The 19,488-nt window shown below is 39.0% G+C and overlaps 1 protein-coding gene across 1 annotated transcript in view; it reads right to left on the reverse strand.

Annotated features, from left to right (window-relative positions):
• ZPLD1 (zona pellucida like domain containing 1) overlaps positions 1-17,598 on the reverse strand; it is a 47,513-nt gene extending 29,915 nt beyond the window's left edge. Inside the window, exon 1 of the mRNA XM_020785035.3 lies at positions 17,468-17,598. Within this exon, the coding sequence (XP_020640694.1) occupies positions 17,468-17,573 (106 nt within the window). The 5' untranslated portion in view covers positions 17,574-17,598. The remainder of the gene's footprint in view (positions 1-17,467) is intronic.
• Between the last annotated feature and the right edge of the window lie 1,890 nt (positions 17,599-19,488).

Raw genomic sequence — 19,488 nt, forward strand, 5'->3', positions numbered from 1 at the left:
TGGTAGAGAACAAGAGGTAGAGCTGGGTGTCATCAGCATATTGCTGACTCCTCAGCCCAAACCTTATAACAACCTCCCCCAGCGGTTTCATGTAGATATTGAATAGCATGGGGGGCAGTATAGAGCCCTGAGGAGCCCCATGATGACACCGCCATGGATCAGAGCTACTGTCCCCCAGCACCACCTTCTGGACTCGATCAGCCAGGTAGGAGCGGAACCACCGTAAAACAGTGCCTCCCATCCCCATCCCAGCCAATCTGTCCAGAAGGACCCCATGGTCGATGGTGTCAAAAGCCACTGAGAGGATCAGGAGAACCAACAGGGTGACACCCCTCCTGTTTCTCTCCCATCAAGGGTTGTCAAACAGGGCAACCAAGGCAGTCTCTGCCCAATTGAAATGGATCTAGATAACTGGATCTAGATAAATGAATCTAGAGAATTACCTAGTTCTGGTAATTGCATTGTGAAAATACATATTTCTGAGGTTTTTCTTTTAATATTTCCAATATTTCCAGATCATGGATAAATGAAGCCGCGGATACTGATCCTGAAAATATACAAAATCATAGTATTCATTGAGTTGGAAGAGGGCTCTAAGGTCATCGGGTTCAACTCCCTGCTCAATACAGTAATAATACCATGGGGACCCTACTGTATTTAAGGAACAGTTTTACCACTCCATATAACGACCCCCTTGCAAGTGAATTTCCATGGCCAAATGGGAATTGAAATCCGCCTCTCCTAAGCCCTACTCCATCACTCTATGCACACCACACTGGCTGTATTTTATTTTATGTCTGTATACATTTTACTGGTTTGACCATTATACAAAGTCTATTGTCTTCTCTTTATAAGTTGTGTACAACAGTGTATTCTTACTGTATTTCATTACTGAATGATCTTGGAGTAGCTGGGCACACCAGACTTCAAAAGCTTCCGGGCAGATGATTTCACATATGAAATGAGAAACTGAGTCTCATGAGAAGAGACAGACAGCAGGTCAGTATGGTCATCTGTCAAGGCATCCACTCCATCTTGTGCAATTGCTAAGATTCCTCAGCTCTGCAGGAAAGGATCAAAAAAGGCTAGGAGCACTGGGAAGAGGATAAAGTTTTATTTATGTGTGTAAGACTGTCATTAAACCTGAACGTCTACCTCCAGCCAGCACAAAGGTGCTATACATGTACTGTGTAAGGCCTGGAAAACTCTCTACATGCCACATGTGCCACAGATAAGGCTGTGTGTGATGTAACCCTAGGTATAATGCCAACAAGTGTCTAACTGACAAAAAAAATGTCCCTCACAACTCTGGGTTACCTAATCATTAGTGGGTTGTTGTTTTTTTCCAGATTTTCTGGACTACACATGCCATATGTTTTTGGAGATTGATAGCACAGGCAGGAAAACGAAGCTTGGATGAAGCTCCAGCCTTCTAACTGAGGTTTTTTTCCCCCAGGTGCATCATGTTCAGGTGTTAGTCAGCTGTCTGCAAGGTAGGGAGAACTCCCAAAATGGAGGTTAATGCCATTTATAGTACAGAAACATCAGAAAATCCCGTTCTTCCTAACCATTGTTATGGTTGTCACTATTATTGTCAGTATTAGGGATGTGCATTTTGGATGTTTTGAACCAGGGCAGCTTCCTTTTCAAACAGGAAGTTAGGCTTATCTAAGGCATGACATGGTGGCGCAATGGACGTGGTGGCGCTGCGGGCTAAACCGCAGAAGCCTATGCTGCAGGGTCAGAAGACCAGCAGTCATAAGATCGAATCCATGCAACAGAGTGAGCACCCGTCGCTTGTCCCAGCTCCCGCCAACCTAGCGGGCAAATGCAAATAGATAAAAAGGGACCGCCTCGGTGGGAAGGTAACAGCGTTCTGTGTCTAAGTCACACTGGCCATGTGACCATGGAAGATTGTCTTCAGACAAAATGCTGGCTCTATGGCTTGGAAACGGAGATGAGCACCACCCCCTAGAGTTGAACACAACTGGACAAAAATTGTCAAGGGGAACCTTTACCTTTACCTAAGGCATGAAGTCTGCCAGCAAAACCTTCTCTCCTGGTGAGCACAGTTTAGGTTTCTGTAAGGTTTGCATCTTGCAGGTGGGACTCCCAGAAAGGAGAATTATAGGGTCTGTAGCATGAAAAAATCCAAAATGGACATCACTGGTCACTATTGCTATTACTATGGTATTACCTGAGTTTTACCCAGATTTCCCTTGACTTTTCCACAGTCAACTAGAAGTAGTTCCACAACTTCCACTATTACCTGCCCTATCTTGTGGCTTAACCCCATTCGATCACAACAATTCATTCCCTGGTTTCAGGTTTTTCCTCTGAAATTGCAAGGAATATAATGCAGCTATATGCAGGTCTATATAAGGCATGGTCCCACATGGCTGGAACTTGGTTTCACTCTGGCTGAGAAGGCAATATAATTTCACCTCCACTGTGTCCAACTCTTGACCACAAGGTATAACAGTGCATTCCATGCTACTTTGAGAACTGCTTTGAATTTTAAATCAACCTCTGATATGTGATGCAGGTGACTCCTGCTTCTTTTGTTTAAAATGTTAAAGCTCTGCCATGAATATAAATGTTCAGTGGGTAACAAGAGTTTGGATTTTCTTTTAAATACTTCCATAATTTTTATCATGTTTGAATACTGTAATTAAAAAGAACAAGATAAAACACAAATGAAACTCAAAAAGTGAAAGTAAGAACAAATGAAAGAGTGAGCAAGAAATAAAACAGTGGTTAAGAACTACTTTTATTAAAAAGTCCCAAGATCTGAAACAATCTAGACACAAACTTCAATAAAAGATGTTCAAACTTCAATAAAAGATGATCAAATGATAGACCACATGATATACCACAGATGTGATCTATCATATACCACATGTACAAATGTTGAGAAATTTATAAGGTCAATTATTAGCAGAAGGTAGGCATTTGTCTTTCTGGTATTGCAATCTGATTGGTTCAAAATTGGGAAAGGAGTACGACAAGGCTGTGTATTATCCCCCTGCTTATTTAACTTATATGCAAAATACATCATGTGAAAGGCCAGACTGGAGGAATCCCAAACCGGAATTAAGATTGCCAGAAGAAATATCAACAACCTCAGATATGCAGATGATACCACACAGATGGCAGAAAGTGAGGATGAATTAAGGAACCTTGTAATGAGGGTGAAAGAGGAGAGCGCAAAAAATGGTCTGAAGCTCAACATCAAAAAAACTAAGATCATGGCCACTGGTCCCATCACCTCCTGGCAAATAGAAGGGGAAGATATGGAGGCAGTGACAGATTTTACATTTTTGGGCTCCATGATCACTGCAGATGGTGACAGCAGCCCCAAAATTAAAAGAAGCCTTCTTCTTGGGAGAAAAGCTATGACAAACCTCGACAGCATCTTAAAAAGCAGAAACATCACCTTGCCAACAAAAGTCCGAATAGTCAAAGCTATGGTTTTTCCTGTAGTGATGTACGGAAGTGAGAGCTGGGCCATAAAGAAGGCTGACCGCCGAAGAATTGATGCTTTTGAATTGTGGTCCTGGAGGAGACTCTTGAGAGTCCCCTGGACTGCAAGGAGAATAAACCTATCCATTCTAAAGGAAATCAAGCCTGAATGCTCACTGGAAGGACAGATCCTGAAGCTGAGGCTCCAATACTTTGGCCATCTCATTTATTTATTTATTTATTTATTTATTTATTTATTTATTTATTTATTTATTTATTTATTTATTTATTTATTTATTTATTTAATATCCCGCCTATCTAATCAGTTAAGATTACTCTAGGCGGCTTACAACAGCAAAAACAACAACAATATAATTAAAAGCAATTTTTCATAGAAAAACTTTCAACAAGATGGGACAGAACTAGGGAGTGGAAGAAAAGGGGAGATCAGGAGCTGGCAAAGGGGAAGGCCTGCCGAAACATCAATGTTTTTAGTTGTTTTTTGAAAATGCCCAGCGAGGGAGCCGCGCGAATATTAGGAGGGAGGTTATTCCAGAGGCGAGGAGCCACCACCGAGAAGGCCCGATTTCTTGTCTTCTCCTTCCGGACCTCCCTCGGCGTTAGGCTCCTCAGCCTCACCTCCTGGCTCGCACGGGTGGCATGGGTAGATCTTGGTGGGGGTAAGCGTTCCGCCAAGTATCGAGGCCCTAAACAGTTTAGGGCTTTATATGTAAGCATCAACACTTTGAAGTCGATGCGGAAACGGATGGGCCTTCATGAGAAGAGAAGACTCCCTGGAAAAGACCCTGATTTTGGGAAAGTGTGAGGGCAAGAGGAGAAGGGGATGACAGAGAATGAGATGGTTGGACAGTGTCATCGAAGCTACCAACATGAATTTGGCCCAGCTCCGGGAGGCAGTGGAAGACAGGATGGCTTGGTGTGCTCTGGTCCATGGGGTCACAAAGAGGCGGACACAACTAAATGACTAAACAACAACAACATTGCAATCTTAGTAGCAATATTTTTCCAGTTGACATAGCTGAAAATATATCTTAAAAATATATAAAAGCCCTAAATGGTTTAGGGCCTTGATACTTGGTGGAATGCTTACTCCCACCTAGTTCTACCCATGTCACTCGTGCGAGTCAGGAGGTGAGGCTGAGGAGCCTGACGCCAAGGGAGGCCCAGAAGGAAAAAACAAGAAACCAGGCCTTCTCGGCGGTGGCTCCTCGCCTCTGGAACAACCTGCCTCGGGAGATTTGCGCGGCTCCCTTGCTGGGTATTTTAAAAAACCAACTGAAAACATGGATGTTTTGGCAGGCCTTCCCTCCCAGTTAATCCTTGATTTCTTCCCCTTCTCTTTCTATTATAATTTATGATGTCTTCTCTCCATCTTGTGGAATCTTTCTTATTGTGTAAAATTCGTTTTTATATATACATATTTGCTCATGTATTTGTGTTGTAAGCCGCCTAGAGTGGTCGCAATGACCAGGTAGACAGGGTATAAATGGAATAAATAAATAAATAAATAAATAAATAAATAAATAAATAGATAGATAGATAGATAGATAGATAGATAGATAGATAGATAGATAGATAGATAGATAGATAGATAGATAGATAGATAGATAGATAGATAAATATTTGTTTTCTAAAGTGGCCAGAATCCTATCAGTAGTCGCAATGAGAGTAGTATTGAAACAATGTGGTTTATCTACATTTTGGCTCACAATTTGATGATTGATTCAATGGGGTGACTCTAACTGAGACTGGCAATAGGATTTAGGCCAGTACTGTCAAAAACAAATAGTGCTACTTGGAATGAAAAATGTTGGGAAAGAGGTTGCAATAAAATCCTGGAGGTATTTACAGCTCTAGTCACAGACAGAACAGAATACACTGTAATCAGGAGCTACTCGTAGCAGCATTTGATCAGTTTTTGTTCACTTAAGGTGATGTAAATATTGTTGAAAACTGTAGATACTTTATTAATTCTCTCTATATTGCAATTATTCTTTGGATTGTACTTTGGATTACTAATTTAAATAAAAGCAGATTTATTAAATCTTCTTAATGATTCAGTGCTCTGAAAATGCCAGAAAACTCTTATGGAGCCTAAGCTTGCCACAATGAAACGTGCTGTGTTTTTGACAACAAAGTGAGAAGCTCTCTTGCAAATGCCTTGCTCTTTCCAGCTATATATTGCAGTTTTCTCTAGAATATAGTTTAAAGGGGAATGTATAATAATGACAGTAACCTAGAATGGGGGTATTTGAGCCCTGAAATTTCAGGGGGCATTATTCCATCCAAATAAAAACAGAAAAAACTAGAATTTAATTTCTCTCTCCTTCTCTTTTTCTTTTTTCACTTGCACACCCAAGGTGGCTTACAATATATGTTTAAAGAGAAAAGTGATTTTAAAAAAAACATTATACATTACACAATATTAAAACAGTTTAAATTAAATTAAATTACATTAAATTTCGAGTGGTCGAAATGACTAGATAGGCGGGGTATAAATACAATAAATAAATAAATAAATAAACAAATAAATAAATTGTAACTAAAACAAATACATGATTAGTTGGCTCACAATTTGGTGACTGTTTAAAATCTCTTCGTTAAAAAGTCCTGATCAGTGGCTAAATGCCTATTTAAGCAAAAACATATTTGTCTGCCAGGGGAAAGTCAGCAAGAAAGGGGCCAGCCTGGCTTCACTCAGAAAGGAGATCCACAGGGTATAGCCAAATGATGGTATAAATGGACTGTTCAGTTAGTCTTCAGAGGCATTTGAGAACAAAGGTCTAGATTACTGAGGACCAAAAGGAACGAAAAAGTGGCATTGTCTCACAGACTGATAGCAACAAAGTAAGTGGTACACAGAGCAGCAGGAAGCAATGTAGAGTTGTATAATAAAATAGAACAACATATAGCAAGCAATCTGAAGTGGGGGTTGGAGGAAGGTGATAAATAGAGAGCTCAGATGTGATTTTCCCCTTTATCTTTTTTTAGATCTACGTGTAGGTAGATCTCTTAGGCTCTTTTCCTCCTCCTCCTTCTAAGGTCACTGCCTGTTTCTTCTTGCTACTCCATTTTAGAGAAATACCGTTTTTTTCTGTGTATAAGACTATACTTTTGTCTAAAATCTTTAGACTAAAAATTGAGGGTCATCTTATACACAGAAGTAAGCTGAGGAGAGAACAAAAACAAGCGGAGGGGAAAGCAGGGATCAAAACTATCCTGCAGCACTTTGATCCCTTTCCCCCCACCCTTGCTAAGCCCCACTTAGATTTCTTAATTTTGGATTAGAAAAGTGGGGGGGCATCTTATACAGGCTACAAGCGCAAAAGACCGGTGTACGAGCTTCTTTAAACAAGTTCCACATGCTTTCCTCCTGTATTTTAAGTATTTTGAACTTGCTAGACATCAGAGAGGTTTTGCCGTGGCCCATTTCAGTGCTTTGCCACCAGCCTTTTTTTAGAGGGAAGGTACTTTATGGCTTTTTGTCTCTGTCGGTCTTGTCTGGTGGAAACTGTGCAGCATATACTATAGTACTTTGCATTTTATAAAGATTCACTCCATTTATTCACATTCCAAGTTTTAAAACTTTATCCAGATAGACTGGGCAAATTTTTGTATTCTCTCCTCCTCTCTGACTCCCCAAGTGAAATTTTTGTTATTTTCTTCAGTAGTCAGAAGTTCCATACTAGTCCACTTCATACTTCATAAATAAAATGTCAAATAATCTTAATAAACTGCAGGCAAAATCTCACAGAGTAAATCACTGTAGCCAGTCATCACATGTACTCCTGCTCTTTATTTGTACATATACTGCCTACTGCTGTCTTCTTCTCTATCTAATCACTGTAATTCAGACATTACACCCATATGGAAGGGATAGCTCCTAAGTGTTTGGAAATCCCTGAACACACAATGGGAGAACTAGTAATGCTAATTTGATGACAAAAATGTTAATGGCTTGTATAATTATGTTTTTTTATTGAATCACTAAATTCTCAGAAGCTTAATTGAGCTCTATTTTAGCAATGCAATAAATCATCAGAGAAATGTAAAATAAAATGTAGATTCAGCAGTTTGTTTACAGTATTTGGTATAGCAGAATGAAATCCATGGTAGCAAATGAGCTGTCAATTAGCAAATTACTCCTTTTTTCAAAATAAATATTTTTAAAAATGCAGTTTCTGAAGGACATTCACAGACCAGATGTAATCTTGAAGGCTGGTAAAATAATCATGAAATAGAATTTAACCATAAGAAAAGATAGCTCACAGGCTGAAATCCTGTTGCTTAGCACGACAAGTCACAACTAGACTATTGACTCAATTGAACTTCCAGAGGAGTTGATGCAACTAGTCTCCACGGATTCAGGAGCCTACACTAGTAGTAACACTAGACTTAACATTAGGATTTAAATGTTTCTGTCAGCAGAAATATTTGCTTCTCAAATGATAATAGCATTATTAGACAGCATTTCTTTTTAATACAGTAAATCAAAGAACTAATTATTGTCTATAGTGCAAAAGATTAGAATAGTTATAAATAAATAACAGAGTCAATGATACAACTATTAATAGACTTAATTATGCAGTGCAAAGGGGTGTAATTTTATTTCTTCAATTACATTTTAGTTATGCCCATTAGAACGTGTACCTAAAGCATGAGAAAAGAAGTTTTTTCAAGTCTACATCCAGCCCTCTAATGAGATGTTCCTTATATACACAAAACTCAGATCCTAGTACAAGTGTAGAAATCTCATCAAATAACAAAAAAAGACAATGAGCAATATTGTATCTCCAGTTTCTATGTGTGCCTGATTCATCTGTAATGAGCTATCAAATCCTTTTGAGCTTACAAGATCCAAATAGGCTTTTCCCGGTCAGTGTTCAATTCCAGCAGATTCTGACACTCAAGGTTCACTCAGTCTTCCATCCTTCTGAGGTCAGCTCGCTGGGGAGAGGGGCAATATGTAGTCTATATAATTAAATTGTAAATCGTTCAGAGAGTGCTCTAAGCACTATGGGGAGGCATATAAGTTTCCACACTTTCTTTCTTTCTTTCACCAATCCCACTGGAAGTTCTACTCCAAGGAAGTAATGTTTGCAATTTGTAAGACATATATCTAGGCAGGCAATTCAAAGGGGCATTCATTATGCCCAAGACATATATGAACAGAAACAGTTCGTTTCAAAATAATAATGCCATTTTCTTGACATTATCATAAAATATACGGATTTCAGAATTCTAAGATTCTCAACAAATATCAGTTCAATAGGTTTCTGTCTTCCCCCTCTTCTTCCTTCAGGAAACACAGCAGACTCTGCAGTAAATACTAAAAAGTGCTACAATACAAGTTTTGATCCTGCTTTGAGCAAGTACAGTGGTGCCTCGACTTACAAACATCCTGACATACGACCATTTCGAGTTACAACCAGCTCCGGCCACAAAATTTTGCTTTGACTTGTAGCCAGAGCTTCGAGTTACAACCAGAAAAAGGCAGGGAAAAAAGGCAGGGAATTCAAATTGCTAACCGTTGGTAGGCAAAGAGGCTGCTTCTTTGTAGCTCTTTCACCCCAACGGTCTTGGGGGGTTTGCTTGCTTTTTGCTTTGCTTATTTTGAATTTCTGATGGGTCTGGCATGGTTTGCTTGCTTTGTTCTTTGCTTTTTTGCATTTCCGATGGGTCTTGCAGTGGGTGGTGTGTGTGCGTGCGTGCGTGCGTGCGTGCGTGCGTGTGTTTGGTGATTTTTTTTCCTTTGGCCGGAACAAATTAATTGCATTTCAGTGCATTCCTATGGGAAATGGTACTTCGACTTACAAACATTTCGAGTTACAACTGGAGTTCCAGAACCAATTAGGTTCATAAGTCGAGGCACGACTGTACTTTTATTTTGTTGAACACCCTCCCCCATTTATCCCTAAAAAATCATTGCTTTCTATGTTTGCAAGAACCTCTGCAAAGCCTCATTTGGCTGCAAAGAATCTAGAAGGAAGTTTCCCCCAAATTGGAACATTAAGTTGGAAATATTATCATTAGGAGGGGAAGGGATCATTAGCTAAGCATACAGAAATGCTTTTCTCCCCCAGAAAACAATTGGGCAAAACAATGACAATATATTTTGCCTTCTCTTATGTGGTGCAGGTTTAATGAACAGATGGGTTCTTCTGATTCCTATAAAATGACCCTTCAGCTGCTCAAATCACAAGCTTCCCAAGTTCAAACATGATGCATGATCTTGAAGTAACTTATAAAGGTATTGGCAACCAGAATATACTTTTCAAAGAGAGCTCTAATGATCAGTGAAATTCTGGTTACTCCTCTGTTTTGGACCAGGTACAATTTCTGAACTATTTTCAAAGACAGCCCCAGGGGCAACACATTATAGTAGTATTGTAATGGGAACATGGTTTTCTATAATAAAATTGGCCTCATCAAAGCTGGCACATCAAACCAGATCTGCCAATTGAAGGCTATTTACTTTGGCTCATAGAGCACAGAGGGAGGCAAGGATAACCAAACATGCTCCTGTCTACAGAAACTGACCCCAACATTTTTGGCTTGATAACAAGAACAAACTTCAGAAACATTATAAAGAGAGCATGAGAGCTATTCCTATTTATACTCTAGCTTTATTCAATATTTTTGAGAGAGTAGGGGGAGCTGGCTGAGTCAATGACTCAGGTCTCTGGCTATGGAACCAGGGAGTTGGAGTCCAGTTCCCCAGAACAGCCAGTCTGTGTGGCTCTGGGCAAGTTGCACCATCCCAGGATGTCCCCAGAGGAAGGCAATGGTAAACCACTAATCTCTACCTGGAAAATCCTGAAAAGGTTCTCCATGAATCAGAACTGACTTGACAGCACATGGTAATTATTTAAGGGGAACTAGCTGATCTTGTTCCACTGCACCATCATTTCCATCAACCTGAACACATACAGGGTGATGGTGTTTTTGAAAAAGAGACTCCCATCTCCACGGAAACTCTCCAAGCCATCTGGGATGTCGGAGAATCTATACTCTGATATTGTGGAGACCATTCAAGAATGTAGAGTCTTCTTTTCAGCAAATTGCCTTGCCCATGTGGAAGGCAACAGAAATGAGAATGGAGGGGCACACTAAACCTGCCTTCTCTGTCATCATTTCCCTTGAATGCAAGAAGGAAAGCTTCTTCCATTCTTGGAAGGTCTCAACATGATATGGATTGTAGATGATGCCTGTGATAAGCTAACAAAGGGCAACATTTTCACGTGCCACTAAAACCAGCACATTAAGGGCAACACACACAGACAGCAGCACTTATTTACGTCTTAGCTAAGAGTGGTCTTAACCGACCAGATAGGCGGGATATAAATAAAATAAATAAATAAATAAATAAATAAATAAATAAATAAATAAATAAATAAACCTTCGGTATTGAGTACAAACAATGCTATTCTGGAGAAGGCAATGCTATTTTTCAGCTTCCGTTTAGAAACACAAGGTTGAGTGGTTCCCTTGGATCCAGAGGGAACAAAAAAAAAAACCAATGAGTGCACAAATTAAGCATTGCCTAACTACTAGTGCTGTAGTGCCTCTGTACATATGCTACTCATTCCAAAGGGAAATACTGTATAAGAGACAGTATGAACCTGTAGTACTGTATGTTCAACCTGGGCTATGGGATGTGTCATAGTTCACTCAGGAACCTACTAAGTAGGTGTGGGAAACAGCTGAGGAAAGCCAAACAGAAATTTTAGCATGTTCCAGACTGGCATACAGAGGTGAGACTTACCACGTTGTCTCTGCTAACAAGATATAGCTTATCCCAACATAATGTCCATGAAATTCTATGAGAAAGTAGTGGTTTTCCATGGTATTAAAAAAAGTAGTGAAATTTGCAGTTAGAAAGTAATATGTGTTGCTTCACTGCATTTTAAAAATGTCATAGAAAGTTGTAGGGTATCAGTGAACATGTTTTATTTTGTGACCAATCAGGGCTGTGATAGTTTGCCCCTTCATTCTGTTGTGACTGGATTTCTCTTTTGGTGTGTCATGTTACTGTTCTTAGTGCCTGAAATGCAGCCCAAAGGGAAACAAGGAAAAATACTGACCATTTGGAAGCAAAAGACAAGAAAATGCAACACAAAAGATTATTTTTTATTATTATTATTATTATTATTATTATTTATTTTATTAGCCCATCTAGAACATGTCTGCTATGGGTGGCATTATGATATGATAAGAAAAGACCTACAGTGCAACTCATTGGAATACAAGAGAATGAAGGACCGTGTTTAATTTTCACTTTCTTTTATGATTGTACAGCTACAATAATGGTGTGCTATGTCATGAAGCTCTGGAATTGTTAGACAGGGAAAGGAGTATAACAGCATCCTGGCAGTGAAAGCTATTGTTAAAGCTTGCAAACTTATAGAGGCTCTTCTGAGGCTTTGGGAGGACTGCAGTGACCCAGTCAACTGTCTCTTTTTAAAATACAGTGGTGCCTCGCTAGATCGTTACCCCGCATGACAGTTTTTTCGCTAGACATCGACTTTTTGCTATCACTATAGCGATTCGCAAAACAGTGATTCCTATGGGGGAATTTCTCTGGACAATGTTTAGTCCCTGCTTTGCAAACCGATTTTCTCTAGACGACGATTTTGACAGCTCCCTCCATGCTCGCAAAACAAGTGTTTTCGGGACCTAAGCTTCGCAATTTAAACAGCTGATCGGTGGTTTGCAAAGCGGCTTTCCTATGGCCAATCTTCGCTAGACAACGACGATTCTTCCCCATTGGAACGCATTAAACAGGTTTCAATGCATTCCAATGGGGAAATGCTTTTCGTTAGACAATGATTTCGCTAAACAGTGATTTCAGTGGAATGGATTATCATCGTCTAGTGAGGCACCACTGTATGTGAATGTTACAAGCAGTTGGACTGTGGGACAAGTGGTTCTCTTCGCATTCACTTTCTTGTGTCTCAGTACTGACAACAGAGCGTGAGACAGCAGCGTGTAGCACAACATGAGCCAACACATCAACCATGATACATTCCTCCTTTCCCATTTGCTGAAGCCACACAAATACCATAACTATAGAAAGTAATTTAACAGTTTCAGTGGGTTCAATATCCAGCATCTCCAGGTAGGGCTGGTAACACTATTGCTTGAAGCCTATGGAGGACTACTGTTGGGGTTTCGGTGGGTGACTCTAAAGCAGATTCCTATGTGCCTGTACTCCCACAATACTGTGTAACAGCCAATCAGTTAAAACTAACACTAAAACCACAACAGTAAAAGATAGAGCACCGGACAAGCAGTGAAATCCCCTTCAACAAGCCACCAAGCTGGCTTGTGTTAAACCTAGACTTATATTAGTGGCTGACAGAGAATGCAAGTTGCCTTTAGAAATGAAACATATATTGATATGTGGCTAAAATTTAGTATTGACGTATTATCTAGTTGAGTAGATTTTCTCCAGATTTTAGACTTGCCAACTGGTGCCCATTTGGATCATTGGCTATCCCAGAATCCAAGTTTTCCTTTTAAAAATGTCTGTATATTATAGATCTGGGTGTACAAGGCAATGTGTGCCTTGCAAAACAGTGATTCCTATGGGGGAATTTCGCTGGACAATGTTTGATCCCTGCTTCACAAACCAATTTTCGCTAGACAACGATTTTGACAGCTCCCTCCGTGCTCGCAAAATGGGTGTTTTCAGGACCTAAGCTTCACAAGACAGCTATCTGAACAGCTAGTTGGCGGTTTGCAAAGTGGCTTTCCTATGGCCGATCTTCGCTAGACAACGACGATTCTTCCCTATTGGAACACATTAAACAGGTTTAAATGCATTCCACTGGGGAAATGCTTTTCGCTAGATGATGATTTCGCTAAACAGCGATTTCAGTGGAACGGATTATCATCGTCTAGCGAGGCACCACTGTATTATGCTCACAACTTCCAGAATCCCAGTCCCAACATGACTAGGAATGTGCACTGTATATAATTGTATGCCAAAACAAGAACCACACCAGAGCTGGTTCTGCAATGCCATGCTAGGGATAGCAAAGAGCCCAGTGACACTCATGAGGTACAGCAAGACAGATCCTCCATGCACTTGTGAGATTAAAATGTGAAAATAAAAAAAGACAAAATTAATTTAAACACAAGGACAAATAAACTGAAAATATTACTATCTCATGAGAAAGATACTAAAGCAGTGCCCAGGAAGAGCTTCACTCCCCCATCCAAAAAAGCCCAGGTTTTCTCCTATATACTCATTGGGGCATTTCTGAGTAAGGTCAGTAGGCTATGGCAGCTGCTCACCACATTTCTACACCCATAAGCAAAGTAAAAGTGTGAAATGAAGGACATCTAAGAGTAAACTATATTGACTGGGTTTTACCTTTTTTCCCCCTTCTTTTTAAAAACCTGGCTGCACTAGTAGGACTATGGGTATATGTGTGAGCATCCACTTCTTGTGGTTAGAGCAGAACTTCACTGAAGGATGTTAGAACCTGTCTTTCTTCCCCATCCTTTAATTTCTCCTCTTTTGTTGGTGCATTTTGGTGTCACTGCCAATGTGTTAGAAAAGTGGGAAACAGGAATGTGAAACCTCGTCCATCTTAGAATCAGGCCTGTATGTTTCTAGCTGTAATGGTCAGGTTTTTGCCTAGCAACAAAGAAAATACCTGTCTCTTGTCTCAGGAAAAGAAGCTATGCTAGAGCAGCTCTTATTAAAAGAAATTATTTCAACTGTGTGTTGGAAGAGGGCAAGAAGCTGTTCTTGTCTTCTCAAAGTTTCTGAAAACAACAAAGTTTGATTGGTTTTTGGCATTAAATAATATGAAACTGGGAATTCTGGGGTATAAAGGGGCACAGAAGTTACTTTTAGTTGGTTTAGTTCATTCTAAGAGGATGTTGTGCTCTTTCAGTAGAGTTGTACTTTGTGTGTATTCCGAGACTATGTGGTCCTCTCTGCTAGTAATAAGTATTAGAGTGATACTTTAGCTGCATTATTTTCATGTGTGACCTCCTGCCTAAACCTGTTTCAAATTTCTTTTTAATATTTTTACTACTTTTTGGAACTATTTCACTTCTTGGATTTGCTTTAATAAATAGTTCTGATGGTGCTTGTGTAACCTCCCACCTGAAAATATAGCCATCTACATCTCCCCATTCACAGGAATTGACTTTTTAAAAGAACAGGAAACAGATAAACATGGACATAAAAAGAAACAACTCAGAGTGTCTCCAAAAATACAGTACAGTATGATCCTCATCTTTGGTTGGTTGGAGAGTCAATAGCCATTCCTGTCAATGTGTATTCTATTCTAACCAAAATATTCTCGATAATATATTCCCAGAAGCCTGTATTTTCATGCCTGAGTAAAAATGGGAAATAATGAGTCAACTCACAAAGCAAAGTGTGCTTATATACTGCACCATATTACTAAAAGCACTCTGTGGGTGGTTTATAATTTGATTATGCAGGTTACATATTGCCTCCCCACCCACCCCCACCATGACCTGGATACTCATTTACCAGTCTTGGAGGGATGGAAGGTTGAGTCATAGAATCGTAGAAAAGTGAAGTTGGAAGGGGCCTACAAGGCCATCTAGTCCAAGCCCCTGCTCAGCACAGGAATACAATCAAAGCATATCTGCCAGATGATTATCCAAGTTTTTCTTGAATGCTTCCAGTGCTGGAGCACTCACCAACTCCTGAGGTAACTGGTTCTACTGTTGTACTGCTCTAACAGTTAGGAGGTTTTTCCTGATATTAAACCGAAATCTGGCTTCCTTTAATTTGAGCCCATTGTTGCATGTCCTGTACTCTGGGATGATCGAGAACAGATCTTGCCCCTCCTCTGTATGAGAGCCTTTCAAATATTTGAAAAGTGCTATCATATCACCCCTCAGCCTTCTTTTCTCAAAGCTAAACATGCCCAATTCATTCAACCTTTCCTCATAATGCTTGGTTTCCAGCCCCCTGATCATACTTGTCACCCTCCTCTGAACTTGTTCCAATTTGTTAGCATCTTTCTCAAAGTGTGGTGTCCAGAACTGGACACAATACTCAAGGTGAGGCCTAACCAGTGCTGAATAGAGGAGGATCCCCACCTTGTGGGATTTGGAAACTAAGCCAACCTTGAGCTGGCTACCCAAGCCTGGAAACAAACTCAGGTTGTGAGGAGAGCCTTCACTGCAGTACTGCACTTTAAAAACCTGCCATGGAGCTCAATAAGAAAACACACACATTTCTAGCATTTCTGTAAATATTAACATGTTTAATTTGCATAATATGCAGATTAGTCTTCCTAAATTTGGAGAACTGGAATTTAGCAACCTTTTTAACATATTGTAATTTTTGTGTCTTTGATATTCATACTGAGCTTTGCAAGATTTGATGGAGTTTTATCAGTAAGTTGTCATAACAAACAGCTATTGAAATTTAACATTCATAGATTTTTAGTGGGCCATGAAGGGCAAGATAGATATGTCATCATTTATTTAAAAAAAACCTTTTATACTGCCTGACTAGTGCAAACCACTTGGTGGTTGAGACTTAAATTAAAGCAAATACAATGGTTATTAACCTTTTCTTTACAATGGACTTTTTTTTACATCACAGACCACCAAGTTTTAAATTCCTAAAATGCATCAAATATTTATTTAAAGTTTCTCCCAAAGGATCTCATTGACAGATATTCCTTGCTATAACAGTGACACCTTTTAAGCTTACTGGAAGAAGCTTCATTTTGCTTTGAACAGGATGCGCCCTTATCAACAGCACCAGTTCTTTTACATTTCATATGGGCGGGATATACTGTAAATCAAATAAATAAATAAATAAATACATATTCAGCCACTGATCCATTCTGAAGCTCAGAAACGATGTATTGTTACGAAACAATACGATGTATTGTTACGAAATTCACTGCTATAATATCAAAAAGTCACTTTACCCGACAATAACCATATGGTTTTAATAGCAGAAATGGAAGAAACATGATCACAAAATCCATCCAAACGCTCACACTGACACTGATTGATTCTGACTTTCTCTTCCCATGGCTTCTGACTGTCTCTCAGCCACTCAGCATCATTCATTTGTATGTTCTCATCATGTGCAGAAATATCAAACAGTTATTTGCTATCAAGCTGTTCTTTTCATAACTAATTATTGATTTTATTTGTTTTTAATGAAAGCACTAGGCCAGAAAAGTCAAACTTTACACAAAGAAACAAGGGAAATTAAAATTTTATTCTACATTTCCTTTTCTTTCTTTCTTTCTTTCTTTCTTTCTTTCTTTCTTTCTTTCTTTCCATTTTAACTGCAAATTTCTTCAAACCTTTGTGAACCCCCTGTGAGAACATTGTGGCCTCCCAGAGGTCAGCGAATCACATGTTAAGAGCCTGTGGTATAATATAATAATGTATGAAAAGAACTATAATAAAGTAAATCAAGTTATGAACTGTGAGAATGGTGGGGTTTTTTAAGAGAAAGCAGCAAACGTGGGCAAACTTGACCTAGATAGAAACTAAGATTAGGAGTGAGCACTGCTTTTTAAACCCACCTGACTACACTACAAGTCTACTGGAGGCTGAAAAGTCACACAGCCTTCTACTATATCCTCTTTTTAAATAAAAGTTACACAATTCTTACTTCGGTACATAGTGTCGTATCTTATTTGGCTCCTCCAAAAGTTCTTCCTATCCTGCTACAAGGAAACATACCATTAAAAATATATTCAATAATAATCAGGTATCTTTTTACTATTAAAAAATGAAGAAGCATTCCATGAATAAAGAATTCATGCACAAATTCACCCTTCGCAGGAGGAAAAGAAACTGTTAGGGTTTGGAGCTGTTCCTGCACAGAGCACAGGAATTTCACTCTCCATTAGCTAGTTAATGAGGAGTTCTCTGCCAGGGCTTCATTTCCAAATAAGCATGTTTTTTAAAAAAAATCAACAAGAAAGAATAATGTGTTGCAATTAGCACTTACCAGGGAACCTACTGTGGAGGTTGGCATCACAGTTGTACCCATTGAATTGTGCAGTCGCTGAGAGCAACTTTATGGTCAGCAGGAACAGTAGCCATACTCGTTCCATTGCAAAACCTAGTAAAACAGTTGATAGTTATTCTGTGCCCCTCTTTACTGTCTGAGAGATGCTAGTTGTAGTCATCCATCATCAGATGAGAAGTATAAGAATTCACAGCAGAACTGATAATCTGAGCATGATTTTAAAGCAGCAGCCTGTAGATAAAATACTGTCTGATAAGAAAATACTTACTAGAAAATGGAACCACAACAGAATTCTTATACAATATCTCTCTGTTCTTACCTTACGCATTGTGCCTTGAAAAAAAAGAAGGCACCTTACTGGACGTGCTTCATATGCTTTGTGATCTGGTACAGCTTGACGATGGCTGATATTCTGTACTTAATGTTGAGTCCGCATGAGCATCACTCTAAATTAAATAATCTTGCTTTTGTTTAGTAAGTTTCTTTTAGGATGGCATACTAAAGATAAGGATTCTTTAGCTGTTAAAAGGTCTGTGCTCTTGGTACCTCTCTTTTTTGTACATTTACATCTGCTCTGCAATAATGGCAAAATTGCATACACTATGGTGTTCAATCAGTTCATAACCATTGAGTTCCCCAACTGTACATAATTGTTTGTTATTTTATGGCAACACTGGAGGAACTGGGAGCCATTTTCCCACTCCTAGGCCCACTGTATTTAATATCATTAAAATGAGAAAATGAGAAAAAAAATGCAAAAGATCAAAAGCAAATGTTGTTGGAAGTCCCTTTCCAGTTTCATTTTTGTAGAGCTAGTCTTTTAGAAGCCTGTGGGGCTATTACAAAGCAACTACTCCCAGGCTTTTTTTTTCCAGTTAGAGTGCAAAAATGCATTGGAGACTGCATAGATCCTGGACAAGACCTCACCTACTCTTGCACAGTTATCAAATAATATCAGAACAAACCTGTAACAAACTGGCTTTAATGATGAAAGTAAATACAGCTTTTTATAATCAAGCAAGAAAACAGTGATGCTAGGAAAACTGGAAGCACGTAGAAGTCCTAACATGAGATAGACTGCTTTAATAAAAGAAGCTGTGGCCTTCAATTTGCAAGATCTAAACAGGACTGTTAATGAGAAGACCTTTCTTAATTCTTACGTCACCATAGGTCAGAAGCAACTTGACAAAACATAAAAACAAAGAAGCACCACAGCACTAAAAAAAAGCAAGAAGCATTTGGGATGTGTGAACTTACACCACCTTCCAATCTTCTTGTTGATCAACAACATTTTGTTGAATTGTGTCCACTGATACTTTTGAATTTTACTACAGTGTGACAATAAAACTATGTAACTGGCTTTTTGGGTTGCTTTTGGAAGTATCATACTCAAACTATCCACTCAGAAATAGGAATTGGTATTTATATCTATTTATTTCTATTTTTAAATGAAGTAGATTGAAGCCAAGCTTAATCGCACTTGGAGTAGCCCATTGAAAGCAATGTGAATTAAGTTAGTCATGACTCATAAAAGGCAACTCTGTTTCCTGCTTCATAATCTTCTAATTTTTTCAAAACAAAATTCTTCCCATCCTATTTCAATATCATTTGTGCATGTTGTTTAAGCACTCATGAAAATTTATGTGTACTTTCATGTACATTTTGTTGTGCACAAAAGTTCGATGTATTTTTGCATTCAGTTCTCCCTAATCTACATAATTTTCTTTCTTTCTTTTTTGGCAAGCACTAATGTATGCATCTCTATACACAGCTTCTGAAGTAGAAACATTATAGCAAAATCTGACAAACATCCCCCGCTGACTTTAATGAGTCCACTGCAAGCATGACTACATCTGGACCTAACCCAGAATGATTATATTACTGACAGAAAGATGCTATAGTAATACAAATAGGAGTTACTAGTATTATTGTGTATTATCAAAATCTGCTTACATATTATTCCTTGCTGGTATTCCCAAAGATCTTGAAACACTTTTTTA

The sequence above is a fragment of the Pogona vitticeps genome, chromosome 3, assembly GCF_051106095.1.
Source record: "Pogona vitticeps strain Pit_001003342236 chromosome 3, PviZW2.1, whole genome shotgun sequence".
NCBI lineage: Eukaryota > Metazoa > Chordata > Lepidosauria > Squamata > Agamidae > Pogona > Pogona vitticeps.